The 24,386-nt window shown below is 32.6% G+C and overlaps 5 protein-coding genes across 6 annotated transcripts; 2 read left to right on the forward strand and 3 right to left on the reverse strand.

The window, feature by feature from the left end:
* Positions 1-3,516: 3,516 nt before the first annotated feature.
* Positions 3,517-4,942, reverse strand: LOC17878932 (agamous-like MADS-box protein AGL75). The gene is made up of 2 exons (XM_006282873.2): positions 4,934-4,942; positions 3,517-4,611 (listed from the first exon to the last, which is right to left on the reverse strand). Exons 1-2 carry the CDS (start codon positions 4,940-4,942, stop codon positions 3,517-3,519), a joined length of 1,104 nt encoding a protein of 367 aa, XP_006282935.2.
* Positions 4,943-5,279: 337 nt separating this feature from the next.
* Positions 5,280-6,764, forward strand: LOC17878741 (putative F-box protein At5g40050). Its single transcript, XM_006284986.1, has 3 exons — positions 5,280-5,816; positions 5,910-6,272; positions 6,414-6,764. The coding sequence occupies exons 1-3, from the start codon at positions 5,280-5,282 to the stop codon at positions 6,762-6,764; spliced, it is 1,251 nt and encodes a 416-aa protein (XP_006285048.1).
* A 1,040-nt stretch (positions 6,765-7,804) lies between these two features.
* On the reverse strand, positions 7,805-9,335 carry LOC17880516 (agamous-like MADS-box protein AGL75). The gene is made up of 2 exons (XM_006285216.2): positions 9,267-9,335; positions 7,805-8,929 (listed from the first exon to the last, which is right to left on the reverse strand). The coding sequence occupies exons 1-2, from the start codon at positions 9,333-9,335 to the stop codon at positions 7,805-7,807; spliced, it is 1,194 nt and encodes a 397-aa protein (XP_006285278.2).
* A 9,741-nt stretch (positions 9,336-19,076) lies between these two features.
* Positions 19,077-19,687, forward strand: LOC17878715 (60S acidic ribosomal protein P2-5). The gene has a single exon (XM_006284569.2). The coding sequence runs from the start codon at positions 19,143-19,145 to the stop codon at positions 19,485-19,487; it is 345 nt and encodes a 114-aa protein (XP_006284631.2). The 5' UTR covers positions 19,077-19,142; the 3' UTR covers positions 19,488-19,687.
* Positions 19,688-20,609: 922 nt separating this feature from the next.
* On the reverse strand, positions 20,610-22,951 carry LOC17879781 (serine/threonine-protein kinase D6PKL2). 2 transcript variants are annotated; one of them, XM_023778826.1, is made up of 3 exons: positions 22,141-22,951; positions 20,940-21,769; positions 20,610-20,701 (listed from the first exon to the last, which is right to left on the reverse strand). In XM_023778826.1, the coding sequence occupies exons 1-3, from the start codon at positions 22,788-22,790 to the stop codon at positions 20,664-20,666; spliced, it is 1,518 nt and encodes a 505-aa protein (XP_023634594.1). In that variant the 5' UTR covers positions 22,791-22,951; the 3' UTR covers positions 20,610-20,663. The 2 variants fall into 2 exon arrangements, with proteins under 2 accessions (XP_023634594.1, XP_006285270.1); XM_006285208.2 differs by lacking the exon at positions 20,610-20,701 and having other exon boundaries at positions 20,775-21,769; positions 22,141-22,950.
* Positions 22,952-24,386: the final 1,435 nt, after the last annotated feature.

Genomic DNA, 24,386 nt, shown 5'->3' on the forward strand with positions numbered 1-24,386 from the left:
AATTTGCTCATTTTTTGCTTTGGGTATAGAAACCTTATAAACCTATTTTACTGGATATTATATAAACATAAAATTACTCGATATTATATCATTTTAATAATATATATAATTAAAGAAAATTTTAGATTTGCTAAAAAAATTCTCAATTTCTTAGCAACAATTCTAAAATTTTTTGGTCATTTTCTGCTTCGGGTATAAAAATCTCAGAAACATATTTTATTGGAGGACTACTACGTTTTCCTTCAATAGTTTGAACTTTACTACACCAAACGACGGAGCAAGTTATGTTGGATTTGTGTAAAGTGTATTTAAATTTATCACTTAGATTTTATATAACATTTTATATAATGATAATTTTTAGTATATCTAAATAATAATTCTTTACTAAAAATCAAAACAATTTACATTAAATAATATTTATAAAAAACATTAAAATTTTCTAAACGTTAAATTTACAATACGTGAAAACATGTTGAACTTTCACACCAAACTGACGGAACACAAAGGGACGGGATGCTAGGTCCGGTTTGTTTTCAACGTATTTAAATTTAACACTTAGTAACAAAAGAAAAAGAATTTGATTAAAGACTATTTACTTGAAAATTATTTGGTAAAAACTTTGATATTTAGTTTTAAATCACGAAAATCAGAGTGAAAAAAGATAATTTATTTTCTATTTTTTTGTATATTTTTAAATCAAAGTCATTATTCTTTACCAAAAGGTAAGAAAGTATAGTATTAATACCTGCAATTTGGAACCACAAACTAGAGGGAGCAAGCTACCTGTTTGTTCCAACTAACAAACCCATGAGAATCAGAGATGTCATCTTTATTTCTGAATACCACACAAATTTATTAATTCTCCAAATCAAATTAAAAGATGATGAGTATTACGAACCTGCTAATACCTCGATGCTATAAAATCCTCATCTTATAGATTGCTTCCTTTGTCCAACGATATAAACAGAACTTGTCTTGGCTGTCAAGTAATGGCCAGTGCGTATGAAGTGAGCCACTACCTGCTGTCTTAACATAGTCTGCAGATTTCATCCATCTCTGAGAATTTCCATTGACCAAGTTAGTTGTCTAAAGCAGCAATAAACTAAGGGATAGTCACTTACTGTTTTGCTTGACGTTCAAACAATGTGATGTGATCTTCCATCAATGTGTCCAAACCTAGCTTTAGCCTCCTCTGGTTTAAGCCTCTCTAGACCGAATAAAGCAATTTCGCAACTACTATGAGACTGATACCATTTGCTTAATGAGAGAGAATAACTGAGAAACTGCAACTAGTATCTATCTGCATCATTTAAGTACTTAGTTATGCAGAACCCAGAATAGAGACTGCTCATAATAACCTAACTCTAGTACTTATTTCTAAATGATGATCATACGTATATGGAAGAAAAGATTAGCCTAGTTGTATAATAGAAATTGGTAGCAAGTTTAAGCCTACCCTTAACTACATTATCTAACCAAAGCTAGCAAGTATAACCAAAGCTAGAAAGTAAGGGCGTACCTGAGAGAGCATGGGAAACTTAAGAGAATCTTCTTCAAGCAGTTGAATTCAGAATTAACTATGAGCATCTTCGCCATCTGTGGATCCAAGGCTCGCCATTAGCGTCTCAGGAGCAGGGGACTCCATAAAATCGAAGAACACCACAAGGTCAGAACTGTGTTTGCAAGGTTTGAAACTCTACTCTGTATAAAGAATGTACAATCTCTTCTCCCGTGAGCAGCACTTTGGCTTTAAAAGGCTATGGACTCAAAGTTGGTGACAAGTACCTAGTCATATTAAGTAGCATATGATTAGACACCAAGTACATAAAGAAGAGAGTCTAAGAGAGACTGTAACCAACTTCTTCTTCCCCAATAGTTGTTGAGAAACACGGACAAGGCTCTGCAACTCTACGAGGCTGTACTGTTCTGTGATGAATCCAATCCAAAAACTACCTAGTAAGTTTCAGCATCCACAACATCATCTCTAACTAAACCATTAGGTATTCATTCTCTAGATACTAAACATCATCATTATCATCATTCTCTAGACACTAAACATCATCATTATCATCTCTAACTAAACCATTCCTAACAATAACTCTAGATATCAAATTCAGATCCAAAGAAGACAGAGGACTATTTACGAATACCTCAGATTGATTCGATTCCTCTCTTCACTTTTGAATTCCCTCGTCTCGTGAAAGCGTCTCCGTGGTGAAATCTCGTTATTGATTCAGATTGAAGAAGAACAGAGGAGATCGATGGAGATCAGATCTGATCGATCATTCAATCAATTAAACGCCACGTCACGGATCATCATCGCCTTGGGTTGCTTTTATTGAAGAAGAAGAAGAAGAAGAACAGAGGAGATCAGATCTGATCTCTCATTCAATCAATTAAACGAAACGAAGCGACGATAATCAAAAATTATTTTCTAAACTTACCCTCACGTCACGGATCATCATCGCCTCGGGTTGCTTTTATCTCTCCACTTTGATTGGATCATCATCATCGGAATTTTACGGAGTATGTATAAGTATAATTCCGATGGATCATCATCATCGGAATTCAAAAAAATTGATGGGTTTTAGGGTTTAGAAGAAGAAGATGAAGAAGAAGAGTTTTGATTTCTCTCTCAAGGAAGAAGAACGAAGAAGAAGAAGAAGAAGAAGCTTTTTTGAGTTTTGAAAAAAGAAAAGGGAATTGATATTAATGTCTCACAACGGTTAGATTAATTAGAGATTTCGTTTCTGTTTATTATTTCCATTTTTTTCTTCATCGCAACGGTAATAATATTACGTGTTTACAACGGTCACCTTTGTTACTCAACTTTCAATATTTTTCTTAGAGTTATATTATTATTCAAGATAAATATATTTGGATGATTTGGAAAACTTCTAAATATAATTTCTAAGCAGTATAAATATTTCAATTTTAATTTTACACTTTGTTATTCCACAATGCTCTACATTGTAATTTTACTTGATTAATCAATATAAGTTTGCTGCTAAATCAAACACTAGTATTCATGTAACTCCCACCCTTGTATTTATGTTTCTTGATATTGTATCTTTATTGTTTCATTTAAACACAGAGAATCACTGAAACAGAGTTGAAAACAGATTAGCCAGGTAAACCACATGATCAAGACTTTGTCTATCTAAATCAGTTCTCACATGTTTGCTGTGGTTTCTTTGATTCCATTTGAAGTAACAGTCTGTATGAAACCAAGAAGAGAAAGCATCAGATCTCAATACTTTTTAGGTGCTTCAAAACATCAATGGTATGCTTAAATTGTAGAACAGTATCTCAACATTGTAATTAGGGGAAAATAAAGTACCTGATACTTCCTACTTCCTGTCATAATCATTGTCAGAAGTTAAGAAAAATCATATAACTAAAACTAAATGTTTATATTCATAGAAAAAATGGTAATAAACAAAAGTCTATGTTAATGTACTAAAAATAGACAGCTTCATAATTGTACTACTTCATCATTGACAGTTTTGCTTGTATTCAGAGAAACATCGAGTTGTTGGAAACGGTGGAGATAGATGGCAGAGTAGATGTCTGAAGTAGACTGCTCTCATCAAAGTTAAAATCATAGTTTGAAGACATATCTGTAATATCTTGAGAGAAGCTAGTGTTACCGACCATGTTATTACCACAAGTGTCAGAACAGAACTCATATGAAACTGTGTTTGAGAGACTAGGATCTGGAACGTTGCTGTAAGTAATATCACTCGTAAACAAGTTTTGATCCCCACCATAACACTCCTTCTGCATCAACTGATTCATCGCCCCAAAGTTATTCAGAGATTCTTGTACTGTTTCTTTGTTTGAGACGCAAGGATGTTGAAAACTGTTGTTGGTGTTGTACATGTCACTTATGTTTATGTTCTGATCATAATCACAGAGCTCTTGCTTCATTAACTGATTCTTCAACTGAGATTCTTGAAGTAACGCTGAGAAATCCTGATTGAGATTTGATGCAGAGACTGGGATCTGAGAGAGAGTATTATCTCCATGGTTATACATGAATAGCGAGAATTGGCTAGGGTTCAAAGATTGAGTCTGATGATTCAGAGAGGATGATGCTAAACTCTGAAGTTTCTGGGACTCAACAAAGCGAAGCCTTTCTTGTAGTTTGGAGACATTGAGTTCCAAGGACTGAATCAGTTTGGAGATTTGGTTGGGAGAGTAATGATCAGAGATTGGATACTTCAATACATCCACCGGCTTCTTCTCAAGACCCGTTGTCTTCCTCTTCTTCTCCAGATTCTCCAAACCCTTATGCTTTTTTTCGTTCAGGAACTCAGAAAGATCAACTCTTTTCTTGCGTCTCAAGGCTTCGTTTAGTTGACTATACCTCAGAGCCATGTCTCTCACTTTCGATTTCTCCTTAGGCCATGTCTGAAGCTCTCCTCCTGGTCCGTAATGGATGACGCAGACCTCAATGTCACAGAGAATAGAAAGCTGTTCAGCTTTCTTGAAGATGTTCGCAAGTCTATTGCTCAAACGTGTCGAAGAAGAAGAAGAATTAGAACAAGATGAGGAAGAAGGTAAAGATCGCATGGTGATTCCTTTATCGATCTCGAAGACAAACTTTGGCTTTGTGAAGAAAGAAAGATGAAGAAAGATGAATTTAGAAGTACGAAGAAAGTGAGAGAGAAACTTTGTGAAATAGTGATATATTTATAGAAAACATCGATCATACTCTAGGGTTTATAAAAAATGAGATTTTTTATTTTTCACTCTTGCTCATCGATCGGTATAAAACGAAACAAAATCGCGTAAAGATTCGATTTCCATATTTTTGCAAAGATTTTGTGAAATTAGCCGTTAATAAAAAGGAAAAGTTTACATTTGTTTTCCTCACTATCTCTTCATTAATGAGATCTATAAAAAGGAAATATTAGTTGGTCGTCTATACAGATTTCATAATTATGAGGATGACTCTTGTAAATAACTCTTAATTAATTAATAAATATTCAAATGACATTATAAGAAGTTGTAAACAAAAACACTCGAAGCCCATTAACCTCTAACTTTACCTAATTTACTAGTAGACGAAACTAAGTGAAGCTACATTATAACATCAAATAAGATTAACATAAAGTTTGGTCTCTTCTGATGATAAAAATACAGAGAAATCGAGTCGGTCCTGAAGGTTTTAACTTTTGAGAACCCTAATAAATTGTTACCCTCTTCGCAGCTGCCGTAGAAATCACATTAACAAACCTAAATTGATACCGTCTTCGTCACGCAATTTTGTTCTTATGGAGACCGAAAGCAAAAAGGTATCATTACTACAATCTGGCTCTGTAGATTCAATCAGCTCTCTTCCAGATGAGTTACTTGCTCATATCTTGTCCCTTATTCCTACTAAACGAGCTGCTTCTACCTCAATCCTCTCCAAAAGATGGAGGACTCTGTTCCAAATCACGAATCTTGTCTGCTCATCTCTCGACCTAGACGACTCTGATTTACTCTATCCCGAGAGACATAGTGAAGACGCATCTGATAGCTTCAGAGACTTTGTGGATAAGACACTTTCAGGTTGCAACAACAATTCCTTAGAGAAAGTCTCACTAAAATATCAAGATGATGATGTTCTTCACTGCATAGGTCTTACTAAGAGATGGATATCAAAGGCATTGGAACAAAGCCTTTCGGATCTTGATCTTTGCCTAACTATGCCTTTGATGCCCAAGCGGCGACTACGTCTTCTTCCTGACAATCTCTTCATCAGCAAAACATTGGTTAAGCTCACTTTAGGAACAGAGATTTGTCTTGGTAATTCTCCTTTGGTGGAAGTTTGTCTTCCCTTGCTTAAGAGTCTCTTCCTCCACACAGTTTGGTTTTCAGTTATTTCTGTGTTAGACGTGATGTTTGATGGTTGCCCTGAGCTCGAAGAATTATACATCAATCACAATCACGTTAGAGGTAGAGGTCCCGAATTCAACAATCATCGAGCACCTCACTATATGGACCACACTAACATCAAGAAACTCACGGTTCACTACAACAATGATGTTCAATCCCCTCGCATTTTGTCAATCTATACACCCAATCTTGTCTACCTCGACTACTCTGATTATCTTTCTTGTCACTATGAATCGGTGGATAGCTTCGATGATCTTTTAGAAGCCCGCCTTAACCTTGTCTTCCCGCGGAATGGGAGATGGGGTTATGAACACAATACCTGTTTAAAAATCCTAAACTCTATCACCAATGTTCAAATCCTTTACCTCTCTTGTTCTACTGTTGAGGTATGTGTTCTCTCTCAATCCCTATCTCTTTTCTTTCCTTTTTCTTTCTTTCTTTGTTTTGCTTGATGGTTTGTTTGTTGATTTGATGTGTTTCAGGTGATGTATGCATGCCTTAATCTTGATGAGATTCCCTTGTTTAAGAACTTGGCCACTCTACATTTTGAGGGTAACAAGAAAGAGTATTGGAAATTGCTTTGCAATATGATTGAGAAAGCTCCAAAGCTAGAAACTCTAGTCCTTACGGGTTTGTGCGGAATAAGCGATTGTGAGGTTAACATTGATGGTGGAAATGTGGTGAAGTTGGTTGAGATACAAGGCTTCAAAGGAAGAGTTGAGGAATTGAACCAAGTGAAGTGCTTCTTGAGAGAAATGGAGAATCTTGAAGAGATGAAAGTGAACATCAGTGATGAAACAGACAACAAGTTGCAACTCAAAAATGATCTTCTTGCTCTTCCTAAACGCTCATCCAAATGCAAAATCCATGTCTTGTGATCATGTATGTATTTGATACAATTACTATTGTTTTGTTTCTAGATATTTAGTTGGTTTCTAGCTTTTCTTTGTATTTTTTATTTTTGGTTTTATTTATGATAGTGTTTCCTCTGTTTCGTGAACAGCTTCAATACAAAACATGTGAAACGACTTTTATTCAAACCATCTTTGATCTAACTCATAGATTGATTTTTTTTAATGTAAAGTATGATGGATACATAAATACTCTTCTTAGTCATAATGAATACAAAAGTAAACCTACATCAAAGGATCTTACTCTTCTTAAAGGTTATGTTGTTCATAAGCTCACCATACATATGACAATGATGAATTAAAATGTGGAAACTCAGTCGGAAGAAGTTTGTCGACAAAGAGACATAGGGCGATAATGAAATATCAAAGCAAGAGGATCAGTCCCTTCATATAGTGAGTAGTCCCGTCCTAAATAACCCCAAAACATAACAAAACATTTTAATCATCCTTGAAAGTTTTTGGATCATCCATATATACATGTACAGCTAGGACTAACACCTTTGGCCGAGCGAGTCAGCGTTCTGACATTTACTCTGTATCCTCAGCTTTTTGAGCTTCTCTTTTCTCATTTCTCTGCATTTACTCTGTTTCATTTGTTCTGCTCATAAGCGGTACTTTATATTCACATTCTCTTGAGCAGGCTACTAGCTTTCTACACCAGTCCTACATGTAATGTCTTGTTCCTAACAAACCTCTTTTTTATTTCCCATTATAATCTTCAAATGCTCTATACTTATGTTATCAGTTATAATCTCCAAGTTCAACTGTGGAGATCATAACTATTGTGCAGTACTCAGAGCTTAGTCACGGTAAACCACATGATCAAGAGTCAAGAACTTATAAATTTTTGTGACGACCCAGTTTAGCTTTATTTGTTTAGTTGAATACAGAGACCAAGAACAATGCTTACTAGTTACTAAACAAAATATTCATAATCATAAAAACGTAATAAACACAAAGATAGCTTCATAATTGTATTACTTCAAGATTGACAGTTTGCTTTGTTTTCAGACAAATCTCGAGTTGTTGCAGAGAGATGGTAGAGTAGATGTCGCATGAAGTAAACTGCTCTCATCATAGCTTGAACCCATATCTTGAGAGAATCCAGTGTTATTACCACAAGTGTTAGAACAGAACTCATATGAAACTGTGTTTGAGAGACTAGGATCTGGAAAGTTTCTGTAGGTAATATCACTCGTAGATAGGTTTTGATAACCACCATAAAAGTAATCCTTCTGCATCAACTGATTCATCGACCCAAAGTTATCCACAGATTCTTGTACCGCCGAGTAATGTTCTTTGTTTGAGACGCAAGGATGTTGAAAGCTGTTATTGGTGATGTCACTTATGCTCGTGTTCTGATCATAACCACAAAGCTCCTGCTTTATTATTTGATTCTTCAACTGAGATTCTTGAAGTAACGCTGAGAAATCCTGATTGATATTTGATGCAGAGACTGGGATCTGAGAGATAGTATTATTTCCATGGTTATACATAAAGAGCGAGAACTGGCTAGGGTTCAAAGATTGGGTCTGATGATTCAGAGAGGATGATGCTAAACTCTGAAGTTTCTGCGACTCAACAAAGCGAAGCCTTTCTTGTAGTTTGGAGACATTGAGTTCCAAGGACTGGATCAGTTTGGAGATTTGGTTGGGAGAGTAATGATCAGAGATTGGATACTTTAATACATCCACAGGCTTCCTCTCAAGATCACTCGTTGTCTTCCTCTTCTTGTTCAGATTCTCCAAACCCTTGAGCCTTTTCTCGTTCAGGAACCCATCAAGATTAACACTTTTCTTGCGTCTCAAGGCTTTGTTTAATTGACTATACCTCAGAGCCATATCTCTTACTTTCGATTTCTCCTTAGGCCATGTCTGAAGTTCTCCGTCTGGTCCATAATGGATGACGCAAACTTCAATGTCACAGAGAATGGAAAGATGGGAAGCTTTCTTGAAGATGGTCTCAAGTCTGTTGCTCAAACTCGATGAAGAATTAGAACAAGAAGAGGAAGAAGGTAAAGATCGCATGGTGATTCTCTTGTTGATCTCTAAGACAAACTTTGGCTTTGTGAAGAAACGATGAAGAAGATGATCAAAAGTATGAAAGTGATCAGATGTGAAATAGAGAGATATCTTTATAGAAATTTTGGTCACTAGGGTTAGGACAAATAAAAATGTATTATTCACTATCGCTCGTAAAGGTATGTGTTTGCGCTTTTTGGATTCGATTTTCCATATTTTCACATATAGATTTTGCGTAATTAGCCGTTAAGGGTTAATGAAAAGGAAAGATTTACTTATTTCCATATCTTGCCATAGATTCGTTTGTCCATATTTCCTAACTAGCTCTAGTAAGGCATTCGGGTTCTGAAACAACAGCATGTTTTATGTTGAAACATTTGGTTGTAGTAAGGCATCTGGCTCGTTGGAGCATTCGGCTTCTGAAACAGCAGCATATTTCTAGTGAAACTGCTGGTTGTAGTAAGGCATCTGGCTCGACGGACCATCTGGCTCTAGTAGGAGCATCTGGTTTCTTCATCTGGCTCAACAAAGCATTTGGGTTGACTAAGCAATTAGCTTGATAGAGCATCTGGTCCTTGATGGGATATTTGAAGCAGAGAAAAATTCTGCAAGCTGGTGAAGAAGTCTGGTACAGAAGATTGATACAACTGAAACTTTAAACAGTGCATCTTGTACCGTGGTTTGGAGGATTCAAGTCAAGGTGGAGATTTGTTGGATATGATTTGAATTGGATTAGGCCCATGAGTTTAGGCCCATGATTTAGGCTCAATCAGTTTAGGTCAGTTAGGATTCGTTATCTATAAATACTCTTCATAACCCTAGCCTCCATGTATTCTTAAACTTGTGTTCTCCCTCTTTCCCCGTGGATGTAGCCAACAACAAGTGTTGGTGAACCACGTTAAATCTGTGTTATTTATCTTAAGCACTGTTTGTTTCTGAGATTTTTTGTTTGGGAAAAGGAGAAGGAGAAGTTCACTTGTGAGAAGGAGAGGGTTAGCTTTGCTTTGGTGTATAAGGCAAAAGAAGCAGACTCGTTACGTTTTGGTACAATAGAGTTACGACGTATCAAATCTTATCTAAAGGTAACGAAATTTGGTAGGTTTGTTCTAAGGCGTTTACGTTGATTCTCCTTTTTACAAAATTGAATTCGGATTAAAATTCAGTGAGTTATATGCAGTTTGGTGAGACGCTTTTTCTCTGTTGCGAACTGGGATCAGCGAAAGTTGTAATTGCGATCGTGGTTTCATCATTTATCCGATCGGCACCAAATTTTGTAGGAAGTTTCGTGACGTCTAGGTCGTGCTATCCACCGAAGGGATTCAGAAGTTAACGGTTATTTTCTGTTTTAGGGTTTCGTTTCTGTGGCTGTAGTTTTTCTGCTGTTTCTGTCCATTTTGGTTCATAGAGATTTTTGATTGTGTGGATTGTTGTTGGGAGTTGTTTGATTGTTGCAGTCGCGAGGAGTGTCTTTTCTGGTTGTATTTTTTATTCAAATCACCTTGTTAAGGTGAGTGCGTGACCATGAGCTTATCTAAGCGATTGAGATTGAGTGACTTGTTTGTGATGATTTGTAGGCGAATTGGAAATGTTATTGGATGTTTAACTTGTTGGATGGTTTGTTTCTGTTATATATGTGGTTGTTATCTCATTGCTTGTGTGTATAGCTCGTAAATATTTAGTGATGCGATCCTCGCATCTACGAGCTATGCACAAACAATGAGATAATAACCACATATATAACATAAACAAACCATCCAACAAGGATAACATCCGATAACACTTGCAATTCAGCTACGAATCATCACAAACAAGTCACTCAATCTCAATCGCTTAGATAAGCTCATGGTCACGCACTCATCTTAACAAAGTGATTTGAATAACAAATACAACCAGGAAAGACTCTCCTCGCGATTGCAACAGCCAAACAACGCCCAACAACAATTCACACAAACAAAAATCTTTATGAAGCAAAATGGACAGAAACAGCAGAAAAAATACAGCCAGATAAACGAAACCCTAAAACAGAAAAAAATACCGTTAACTTTTGAATCCTTTTGGTGAAAAGCACGACCTAGACGTCACAAAGATTCCCACAAAATTTGTTGTCGATCACATATACGATGGAACCACGATCACACTTACAAACTCCGCTGATCCCAGTTCGCAACAGAGAAGAAACGTCTCACCAAACTGTATATAACTCAATGAGTTTTAATCCGAATTCACTTCTGTAAAACGGAAAATCAACGTACACGCCTTAAGAACAAACCTACCAAATTCCGTTACCTTTCGATAAGATTTGATATGTCTTAACACTACTTTACCAAAACGTGACGAGTTTGCTTCTTTTGCCTTATACACCAAAGCAAAGCTAACCCTCTCCTTCTCACAAGTGAACTTCTCCTTCTCCTTTTCTCAAACTAAAAATATCAGAAACAAACAACGACAAAACAAAAGAGAGAAGATATGTTCTTTATAAAACTAAGATTTTTGGTTTAATCAGATTAAACCCGGATTTACCTAAACCGACATTAATTAAACCTCCTTTGATTCAATTAACAAATCGACCAGTTTAGTCAAATCAACCGGAATTAAGTAATTTAAGTATTTTTTATATTTAATATAGTTTTTTGATATTCAATTTGATTGAAGCATTTAAGTAATTCTCTTCATTTTTATGCACTATCGCATATAATATTTTTTGAATTGTATTTTATGATTATTTTGTATTATGCAGATTGCTATCTACTGCATAAATTATTTAAAATTCATTATAAATAATATTATCTTTTACAAAAAAAAAAACAAAAAGTTAAATATTTTATTAAGTTGTATTCAAAAAATTCCATCATTAATTAAAATAAGCATTAAAATAGTTTTTTTATTTAACTACATTAGGATACTAAGAGTAAGATTTATAGTCTTAAACCATCTCCAATGTAAATCTCTATTTTTTCTCTAAAATAGAGCATTTTTTTGCTCCAACGTATTACTCTATTTCTTACTCTAAAATAGAGGTAGTGTAAAATAATAGAGTAGAGAATAGAGTTGCTCTATATTTAGAGGAACTCTATAATTTACTCTATTTTAGAGTCTATATATATAAAGTTAGTTTTTTCTCTCTTCTCCTTAAGCCACATCATCATCCTAATCATCATCTACCTCTTTTTATTATTTAGTTTTAAAATTAATTATATCATTTTATCATATAATTTTAAGATTTAGACCTATGTAAATAAGTTTTCCAAAAAGGAATATGAAAAGTCTTTTCTTATATTATACATTATAAAACTAAAAAGGATAATTGATTAAAAAGTTTAAAAAAACTTACTAATTATCGATTATACTAACAAATATATAAATAATAGATTATAGTTTTAAGTGTTTAAAATATATATATATATATATATATATATATATATATCAGTTAAAAATAATATGACACAAAATTCGATTATATTTACACAATTTAAACCTAAATTATAAAGAGATTTAACGGGAATAGAACAAAAAGTAAGAAATTTTGAGTATATAAATCTATCTAATTTATGTCTCACAAAAGTTTCCAACATAAATGAGATAGGTAGGAACGAAACATGAATTATCATTTTAAAATAACGTATAAAAAGGTAAAAAAACCAAAAAATTATTTAAAGGTTTCCAATATGAATTTAATTAATATTTTCCAATACAACGCATATGTTAAACTAATAAAAAAATAAAAAGTTAACTATATTTAATAAAAATGAAAATAAATAAACAATATTAAATGAAATAAACCAAATATAAAGTAAATTATACTAATATGTTAAATTAAAAAAAATTTCCACATGAAAAAACAAAAAATATATAAAACATAAAATCAGAAACAAATATATAATAGTATAAAAATGATCATAACGAGTTATAAGTTACGTCAAATCCAAAAAAAAATGTAAAACAAAAAAAAAAGTATGACAATATATAAAGAGATAATGTAAACAATAAAAAATACAACAATCCACCCGAAACCCACAAATCATTTTCAAATTTCGGGCCAACATATTAAAAAGACCCACAATATTAACATCTATATCTATATATGGTAAAAACCCTAATAGCACATGTTATGAGTTTCTCAATGATTCTCCACCGCACTTCCGTTTACACTCACACTTCGCCTTATACTATACACACTTAATTTCTCAACAACTAATGAAGATAAAACTCAATAGGTTTTCTATACAAATATAATCTAAGTTAAAAAAAAAAGTATGATATAGTGAAAAATTTAAGTAGAAAATAAATTACGAACCAATTACTCATAAACAATGTAATACATTCCCGCGCGAAACGCGGGCAACCGACTAGTAAGATATAGAGTAGGGTTGAAGTAAATGTTACTCTATAATAGAGTTTTGACTCTAAAATAGAGTGGGGTTGGAGATGCCTTAGATCACTACAAACAACTCTTTGAACTTGTAATTTATACAAATCTAGTTTTGTAATTTATACAAATCTAGTTTAGGTTTGTCCCTATGTCATCTTTTTTTTTTTTTTTTCAAAAAAGTCATTGCTTATGAAATGTTGATTACTTTTTTCTTCGGTCTCTCAAAAAATCATATCTTCTGATATTTCATATAGGATAATATTATATAATGACACATTAATATTTCAATTTTTTTTTGTCAACAACCTTACATTAATCCAGAGCATCAAAATAGCCTAATATTAATTACATATACAATAAAAAACTAAACCATATGTATTCTTAAAAATATTTTATGTTAATTAAAAAGAAAAATCACATATAATTTACCATAGCCGCTTTGCTCTACACCATGATTTCCGAGAAAAATAAATATATTCTAATTTAAATGAAAAATTAAAATAATGTAACAATAGCATCATGGGAATTTATACTAAATAAATTATAGGACAATAATGAAAATAACAAAAAATAAAGAAATGGAAAATATTAAAATTTGAAAGAAGATATATTAGGTTAGTACCAGGTAAGTTCTCTAATTTATCTACCAAACTGTTGATTTCTTTGTATGTTTAGATACAGAATAGTAGTCAATGTAAAGTTCATCTATTGTACTATGATCGTATAACCTTTTAAAAAACTTACTAACTCCTATAATGATACATATATTATAATAAATTACAAAGAATTATTTTAATACGAAAGAGGTAAAAAAATATTATTTGGAAAATGTGTTACGATAAAATTTTAAATTTAACAATATGTTAGATTTGTATCATACTTTCTAAACATAGTTATATCAAATTCTTAAATGATCATTTCATTGATTTTTATGCCATATAACAACATAAAAATAGAAAAATATTAAAGATACATAAATACAATGGAATAGGGTGAGGGAATGATTACTTATATGATGATAATCTAAAATAGAAAATGGAGATGAAATTTCAAAAAACAAAAATTATAATAACATAGTATGTATATCATATAGTCTCTTTTTTTTCTTACAATTGAGCTTTTATAAAAGAATATTTTAATTGTTTTCTAAAACTCATACAACAAAAAAAAAAACACAAAGATTATTTTTTATATAATAATTGAGATAGAGAATTAGAGGATGAGAGAATGAGGGAATTGTAACTGAGAAAATGAGTATATATAGGAAGCGAAGTGATGAGAGTTACAATTTCATTGAAAAAATTATGGGAATCAATTATAATTTATTGTGTGCTGAAAAAATCAATGTAAAATATAGTTAATGAAAATATATATTATTTCAGTTTTTATATTAAAGTGTGAGTTTAATGTATATGATTAAATGTGTTTCGTGGTTTAATTGTTTTTCAGTTTTATATTAAATTGTGAATTAATTTTATATATATATATATATATATATATATATGATAATACATAATTTTTTTTTTAAGTTACTTGCCGAGTGAACCAATAATAAGAGAGTGAAACTTTATTTTTATATATATGATGAGTTGTGAATAATATGATAATTATTCTTTGATTAAATTTTATGATTTTATATTCTATTAGACTGTTTTTCCTCTCTCAACTGTTTAATAATAGTAAATTAAATATTTTTTTCTAAATTAAATAATAGTAAATTGAATAATAGAATATTTTTGAGAATTTTTGAGAAATACCCCTTTTGGTGTACCCCTTTTTAAAAATACCCCCTTTATCTATCCATTTTCAAAAATACCCCCTTTAAAATATAAAAAATTATAAAGTTTTATATAGTTTATAAGGTACTTCTATATAATAACTACTACTGGGAGATTCGATAGAAATATTTTAAAATGTTTTAAATAGTTTTAAATCGTTTTTATAAATTTTATAAGGTTTTTAAAAGGTTTTTAAAAGGGTTTATACGGTTTTTATAAGGTTTTTATAAGGTTTTATAATTTATTTTTACGCTATTTATGAAAGGTATATAAAGTTTTATACACATATAAAGGTAATTTCTGTATATATTTATAAGCTTACACACATATTTGGATAAATTTCAACATTTTTAATGGGTTTCTTGATAAAGTTTGAAAAGGGGGTATTTTTAAAAAGAGGTGTATGAAAAGGGGTATTTTTGAAATTACCCCAATATTTTTTGGTTAAATAGTTACTCTATCTAGATAGTTTAGATGTACTAATTTATTATACTGAAAACAATCAAAATTTCTCTAATTTCATTATTTACCATAGATTTCACCATGCTAAAGTTAAAAAAAAAAAAAAAATCTCTTTAATTATTTTGTTATAAACTTAGTTTTCAAAAATTATAAAAATATGTTATAAATAATTTAGTACCCATATTAATAACTTTAGGAGAAATACTTTAAAAGAGGAGGAAATTTTGATGTGTTTTTTGAACTTTAAATCTTAAGGAAAAAAACTCATACCAATTTTCAAAGAAAAAAAATTTAACTACTCGATTTATGTTTACCTTATATGATATTTAATTTAAATAGAAAATAAAATTCGGGAAAATATTTTTTTGCAACAATGAAACTCTTTTAAAAAGCAAACAATACATATCTTATAACTTACAACACAATATCACAAATACATAATTTTAAAATGTTAAATTAGAAATTAATAAAAATGACACATGTCAAGAATATAGAGCGCCAAATGTCACTTTGTGAGGCAAAGTTAGAAGAAACCTTGTCTTATTATATAAGATTGCTATATGTAAATATAAGAGCCTTTTGTATTATAATGATCTTTTAAACCGCTCAGAATTAATAACTAAATATGGACGTTAAAGAAATTTACAACTGGAAAAGTAAATTTGTTAACTGGATTTTTATTTGTAAGAAAGACAAATGCTAAGAAACTAAATTTTGTTAGGTAAATGACAAATTATCAGAGGTATATTATTAAACCAACAAAAAATGAATACTAATATTTAACAAGTTATTTTATCAAACGGACCTTAAAAAGTATTTCTTTTTTGTAAGAAAATCAAGCCAATGCATGTGCAAACATGTGCAAACTCACCAATGCATCCAATATTCGAACTGAACAATGTTTAGCTGCATATTTTGAGCGTTAAATCGAATGATCACTCCCTTATTACCCACATAAAACAATATTATTCCATGTTTCTAGCAAAAAAAAAACAATATTATTCTTTGTTAAGTAAGAACCTAGCATATAAGTAGGTGCAGTTTCGAAATAAATATTAATAAATGTTTAGATAATCAAAATATACTTTTAGAAAATTAAGGTGACTTGAAAGTTTAGATAAAAACACAAAAGTATCCTAAAACATCAAAAATAAAATAATTAAATGATCAAAAATTGTATAATAATAACTTTTGAGAATGCTATGTAGAATAAGAAAAAAATACAATTACTTCTTTGTAAACGTGGACCAAACAGCTTTGCTTCACTAACCGTGTCTTTTATGTTCATATATATATATATACCATTAAGTTTTGTATATTTATGTAAATCATATTTTTCCTTTTAATTGGTGAATCATTCATTTTATATTAACCAGATAAAAATTGTTTTTGTTTTAATCATTTTTCATTCCAAGGCAATTGGTCGAGAAATACACTGGTTGTTGAATGAGTAATTAGGAAGGTAGGAAACTCCAAATACTGGACAGAGCTTACAACATCAACGAAATCACCATCATGAACCAGAAAGACAAGAACCCCCTTAGTTCCACTAAGTAAATGGTTATCACGCCAAGCCAGAATGTGATCTATGATTCTGCTATCTGCAATTTGCTTAGCAACTCTTTGATTAGGCTGATAGGGAGTTGGAAGTGGTAGTGGCATTACAAATTCTGGCTCTACGTATGATGCCTGAAGCTTCTGAACCAATACTCTGCTCATTCTGCTCGGATCTTCATTAGCAGCCAGGGGGAGTATCTATCGACCTAGACTACTCTGATTTACTCTATCCCGAGAGACATAGTGAAGACGCATCTGATAGCTTCAGAGACTTTGTGGATAAGACACTTTCAGGTTGCAACAACAATTCCTTAGAGAAAGTCTCACTAAAATATCAAGATGATGATGTTCTTCACTGCATAGGTCTTACTAAGAGATGGATATCAAAGGCATTGGAACAAAGCCTTTCGGATCTTGATCTTTGCCTAACTATGCCTTTGATGCCCAAGCGGCGACTACGTCTTCTTCCTGACAATCTCTTCATCAGCAAAACATTGGTTAAGCTCACTTTAGGAACAGAGATTTGTCTTGGTAATTCTCCTTTTCAGAACAAACATTGGTTAAACAACAACAATGCCTTAGAGAAAGTCTCACTAAAATATCAAGATGATGATGTTCTTCACTACATAGGTCTTAGTAAGAGATGGATATCAAGATGATGATGTTCTTCACTCTTCTTCTACCGTTGAGGTGTGTGTTCTCCCTCAATCTCTATCGCTTTTCTTTCTTTCTTTGTCTTGTTTGGTGGTTTGTGTTGTTGATCTGATGTGTTTCTTCAGGTGATGTATGCATGCCTTAATCTTGATGAGATTCCCTTGTTTAAGAGCTTGGCCACTCTACATTTTGAGGGTAATAAGAAAGAGTATTGGAAATTGCTTTGCAATATGATTGAGAAAGCTCCAAAGCTAGAAACTCTAGTCCTTACGGGTTTGTGCGGAATAAGCGACTGCGGTGATAACATTAATGGTGGAAATGTGATGAAGGTGGTTGAGATACAAGGCTTCAAAGGAAGACTGGAGGAATTCAACCAAGTGAAGTGTTTCTTGAGAGAAATGGAGAATCTTGAAGAGATGAAAGTGAACATGATTAGTGATGAGACAGACAACAAGTTGCAACTCACAAATGATCTTCTTGCTCTTCCTAAACGCTCATCGAAATGCAAAATCCATGTCTTGTGATCATGCATGTATTTGATACAATTACAATTGTTTTGTTTCTAGCTATTTAGTTGGTTTCTAGGTTTTCTTTGTTTTATATATTTATGATGGTGTTTCATCTGTTTCGTAAACAGCTTCATTACAAAATTAATATAGGAAGTTTGAAGAAGAAGAAACATATGGTAATAATGAAATATCAAAGCAAGAGGACCAGTCCCTTCATATAGTGAGTAGTCCCAACTACAAAATGGTAAAATCACAATATACATGACAAACAAAAATATCTTTAACTAAAGATATGTATACCTCTCTATCAATAGTCTAATTCAAGTTCAACTGTGGATATCATAATTCATAAACACCTCAAAAACTCTTTTTGACCAAAGGCTTTAAAGAAAATGTCTATCCCTTGTATGGATGTCAAGACATGTTTACTCCAAATGGTACTCCCGAGAAGTTCATCTAGTGAAGCTTTTTGCAAACACTAGTTTCTTGATATTGTTACTGTTAGTAGATTATAATTTATAAACATACGTTGACTATCAATTTTCAGCACTATAAATCATTGAAACAGAGGATGTTAGATACTTGGGATAATACAAGAAAAAAGTCACAAAGCTATTGTGCTTGTGCAGGACACAGAGCTTAGCCCACGGCAAACCACATGATAGAGAGTCAAGAACTTGTTAAGAAAGAATGAACATATAAACCGAAAATAACCAAGTCAAATTCAAAAGATATCGGAATTAGAACACTACACAATGACACAATCAATACCGAACAAACCATAAATAATTTATGGGCTAGTTTTTTATTATATAATGAGCCCATTAACAAATTTAGAAAGATTTCGTGTAGCCCACGTGACTTTTTCTTTGCTACGTGCAAAAAACCCTAATCTCCCCTTAAATAGCCAAAATTTCACGAAAACCCTAACCGCAGTCGATTTGCTTCTTTCATTTTTATCGCAGGAAAGACAAAGAGAGAGACAGAGAGAAACGATGAAGGTTGTTGCAGCGTTCCTCCTTGCCAAACTCGGCGGCAATGAGAACCCATCCGTTGATGATCTGAAGAAGATCTTCGAATCTGTTGGTGCAGAGATCGACCAAGAGAAGATAGATCTCTTCTTCTCTCTTATCAAAGATCGTGATGTGACTGAGCTTATCGCTGTTGGACGAGAGAAGATGGCTGCTCTATCTTCCGGTGGTCCTGCTGTTGCGGTTGCTTCCGGAGGAGGAGGTGGTGCTGCTCCTGCCGCAGAGCCTAAGGCGGCTGAGTCTAAGAAGAAGGAAGAGGAGAAAGAGGAATCAGAAGACGACGGTGGAATGATGAGTCTCTTCGACTAATCTTATCTTGTTTCGATCTGCGTATTATCTTATCGTTTTTTGGTTATGTCATTTTCTTGATTAGGGTTTCTGGATTTTGTGGTTTCCATTGATTATTATCGTCTTTGGTTACTTGAGTTTGGTTCGAATAAATGATTTTTGTTTCTGATGAAGATTGTTTTGTTCTCGTTAAACGTTTATGCATTTTACAGTGGATGCCATATTCGAAATCGAAAATGACATTTTCCATGAGTTAGTAACGTATTCTAAGGATTATGCGAATGATCGAACTGAATAATGACATTTTCCATGAGTTAGTAACGTATTCTAAGGATTATGCGAATGATCTAACTAAATAATGACATTTTCCATTGTTTCTGATGTTCTAAAATCCATCTTCCACCTTTGAACATGTATGCTTTTCACTATAAGTCTTTACTCGAATGAGTTACATTTATAAATCAAGAATTTTGTATAGAATAATGGCATTTTCCATGGAGTACTTAGTGGTTTTGACAGTGTTGAAGACTTGTGAACATATTTTAAAATTCTATGATGATAATTTGTATTGACTAGTAACATTATCCATGTAGTACTTGAGGACTTTGCTAGTGTTGCAGACTTAAGTATGAATAAAATGTTATATATATTGTTTCTCGTTTCTGATGTTCTTCAAACCAATTAAATTTGTTCATTCATTTGACTAGAAATCGAACCCGTGACCAAATTTTGTATCTATTGAATCATCATCACATGTTCCATGATTTATCTTAGATAGTACATCCTTAAAGATTTTGGCACTGTTTGTTTCTGATGTTTCTCAATCGGTCAAATCCAGTTTATTCCTTTGAATATCCATCCATATGATTCCTCTCTCGTATAAGCCAATGTAAAGTAAAAAACTTTTTCTTTTCATCATGAGCCACCATAGCATAAAAGATGATAACAAGTCATTGTCTTTCTTCATGTGTTGTCTCATTTCAGTTTTCTTTTCAGAACAATTTTACATTCTCTGGGAAAAAGTCTTTAAGCATATTCAGAGAATAACTGTTTCTTAATATATTAAAAAAAAGAATCACTCATGCAAAAAAGGTTCTTGTTTTGTCTTTACAAGAAAGCTTTATAAAGCCTAACATGAAAGAATAAAAAAAAAAGCTTAAACTTTGTTGTGGGGACTAACACATATGTTCTGTAACTTCACTTTTCTCGATTACATGACCATATTTTTTTGGTTCCTGCAACAAAAGACTTAAAAAGTTTGTTGTGTGTTCTATGCATTTGCTTGAAACCTTTATGAACACATAGATGGATATATCAACCAAACCATAACCTAACCGCAAATGCAAAATTGTTGCTTAATACAGAGGCAAAAAGAAACTGAAACAACCCGAAAAGGGGAAAAAAATAATTCATGAAGAAGATGAATACATATACTATTACCAAATCAGAAGAACTCAAAGTCTAAATAAGGACCTGATGATGAATCTGATTTTTCTGAATGCTTGCCTTGTTGTTGTTGTTGAATTGATGATGACTTGAGGGTTTCGTTTAGTATCGAAAGATCGATAGGTTTCGGTATATCCGGTGGAGTTGTGCTTCTTATTAGTGCCCAGTTGACATTAGCAAAGAAAGGATGTTGCTTTATCTCTGTAGCACCTTTCTTGAAGCCTAGTCTCTTCTTGGGGTCTTTAGTTAGCAAGCCTCGGATCAAATCTTTAGCTGCAAAGCTTATAGATCCTTCGGGAAACTTGAGAGGTTGTCCAACGACATTGAAGAGCGTTTCGCGGTTTCCGTTTCCTTTAAATGGCGTTTTCCCGGTTAACAATTCGTAGAGGAATATACCAAAAGTCCACCAATCAACTGAACTTCCATGACCATCTCCTCTTATGATCTCAGGAGCTAAATACTCATGAGTGCCTACGAATGACATAGACCGAGCATCTGTTGGCTCGGCTATTAGCATTGGGAGTGAATCTGAACCAGCTTTTTCGGTTTTCACCTTTCTTGGTTTGTTGTTGAGGAAGCGAGGCTTGAAGCATGACGGTTGGATACATGCTACAGGTAATTTGCAGGATGGATCTATGCAAGGTGGTTGGATACAGTAGGAAGCAATATGACAAGAAGGTTGTGAGGTGGATTGAATCAGTGTAGGACTCACGAAACTCTGCAACGAAAGATCGAAATCCGAAAGCATAATGTGACCATCTTCTCTAACCATTACATTCTCTGGCTTCAAATCTCTATACACTACACCCATCATATGAAGATACTCTAGCGCAAGAAGTACTTCAGAAGCATAAAACCTGCAAATTCAAGAACATAGGAAACAGACAAAACAGAGGATCCATTACAATATGGAATTTTGCAATGTCTTCATATTCTTAAAAGCTATACAGAGCAATCAAATCAACTTGACAAGAAAAAAAGACAAAACAGAGGATCAAGGTATCAAAATGTTTTTCAGATTCTTAAAGCTACACATAAGAACCAAAGCTATCTGATTTCACTCTCAGACAAAAACCCAAAACATAACCATGAAAGGACAAAACAGAGGATCCACTAGAATGTTAATGTTTTCAGATTCTTGAAAGCTACACATAACAATCAAATCAAAGACATTTTTTTTGGGTTCAAAATACACTATGAGACAAAACTCAAAACAAAGAAATTTAACCTGGCGGCTTGTTCAGAGAAATGTTTCCCGGGCTGTTTCTGCCGGAGAATATGAAGATCTCCGCCGCTACAAAACTCCATAAGAAGACAAGAAAACTTCTCAGTCTCGAAATGAGAGTAAAGCGTAGGCAAGAAAGGATGATCCAACAATCCCAAAATCTCTCTTTCAGTCTGAGCTCTAACAAGTTTCTTCCTACCAATCAACATTCTTTTATCCATCACTTTCATGGCGAAGAAACATCCCATCTCTCTAAGCTCAGCTAAATACACACTCCCAATATCTCCACATCCCAATTTCTTCAGCAGCCTGAAATGCCCTAAACCCAGATCCTCGTTTTTACTACACTTAACACTCTGAATCGCGTCCCATCTAAGATCGTTCCCTTTATGCGGCTTCGAAGGAGCAAAGACCCTTTTGAAATCAGCCTCGTTTGCATCGAAAGATTGAGTCTTTTCGAGATTAGCTTCACTGCTTACACTGTTACTGCTACAGAAACTTAAGCTGACACTGTTGTTAAGCCTAACGTCTTCAGAACCATTACTGCTTGTTTTGAAGCTCCCGGATCCAGAAACTGGACTGGCATTGGTATTAGTATTGCAATTGGAAGCACAATAATGTAAAGATTCAAGATTTGGAGTTTGTCTACTCATAACTCAAGAAGAAGAAGAAAGATCGATATAACTAGTGAGAGAAGTGAGAAAGTGAAGAAGAAGAAGAAGAAGAAGAAAGATGTTTCCTTTAAAGAATCTATGGGTTTTGTGTTGTGTTGTTGATGGTCAAGGTTCTGTGATGTGACTCGAGGTGGTCAAAGAGAGAGAAAGAGAGGATTTTTTTTTGAAGACATTGAAAAAAAACAAAAAACTGTGTTTAATTTTTGAGTTTTGTTTTTATTTATTTATGAAGGGAGAGATTTTCAAATTTTGAAACAGTGGTTTCATAAACTGTGTGTGGAGGGTAAAATGGAGATTTTGGTTTTATTGTTGAATAAGCAATTAATATTACTGTTAAACCCAATGAAGCTACTAGTGGATAATACTCGTATCGTGTGTCACGGTGAAGATTTTTATAAAATAATATAAAGTAAAATGCGATGTTAAATTAAGTTAGATTATCTATACCAAATTAATCATAGGTTTTAAAAATTTAATAAATTGTTGCCTCCAATAAACTCACCAAATGCTAAACAAATAGAACGAAACATACATAAACAACACTTCAGCAACTAATTTCTTTTTTCTTCAATGCTATACTAATGTTGGAAAGTGGAAACACCAATAATATCAATTATTATTATTAATAATAACTTAACCAAATTGCAAAGTATGAATTAAGTTTACATAGGAAATATAAATTATCACTTTAAACATTTTTGATTTTACTTAAAATCACTTATTAATGTAGAGAGGAGGTTTTGCTTAAAAATAAAAATGTACAGAGGAGGTAACGTTAACCCACTTAAAACATAATTACCAATACTATTTTTGGACCTTTTTTGTAGGATTTTAACATTTTTAACTAATTTATATATATGATATCTTTAGTTAAACTTGTGTCCAAATTTGTTTTGGTAAATACAAAAATAGCTTTCAGTTTTCAATTCCTATATATAGACATAGGCTTTTTAGAAACTTTTAAACAAAAATTCAGAACATATAAAGTGTAGGGAAGTTCTATTAATCATTTTCATAAAATGTTGGATAGTAGTTGGGCGAACGAATGTTTAAAATGCTTAAATATCTTCAACCAAATTATTCAATAAAGATTAAGTAAAGTACAAGCACCAGTAAAAACATATATATGATGTAAGAAATGGAATAATTTAGAAACTTATTCTCATGGAAAGAGTCATAATAAACAAAAAAATATATCAAGAGTAAAATAAATAAAAAGTAATAATAATACAACCTTAACAGTAAAATTCAAAGGAAAGTATTTTTTTTTTTATATATTAAAGCTGAGAAAAAAAAGAGCAACGTAAACAGTACTCTGAGAAGTGATAACAATCGATTTGAAGTGAAATTATACAATTGTCACTCAACCAACTCCAAATAAACAACATTATATATGTAAAATGTGGCTCAAGGCCAAGGCCTAGGACTAGGAGCCATGCAATGTTCTGAATCTAGTTGTGAGCTAGTCAACTAGTCTTTGTACATTAAAACATCTTTGGTCTTAACATTAAAACCAAAAAATAAAACTAGCCTTTGTACATAGTTGTATGTTTTTGAGTTCTTTTTCAAAAGTAT

Source organism: Capsella rubella, unplaced genomic scaffold (genome assembly GCF_000375325.1).
Source record: "Capsella rubella cultivar Monte Gargano unplaced genomic scaffold, Caprub1_0 scaffold_7, whole genome shotgun sequence".
Lineage (NCBI taxonomy): Eukaryota > Viridiplantae > Streptophyta > Magnoliopsida > Brassicales > Brassicaceae > Capsella > Capsella rubella.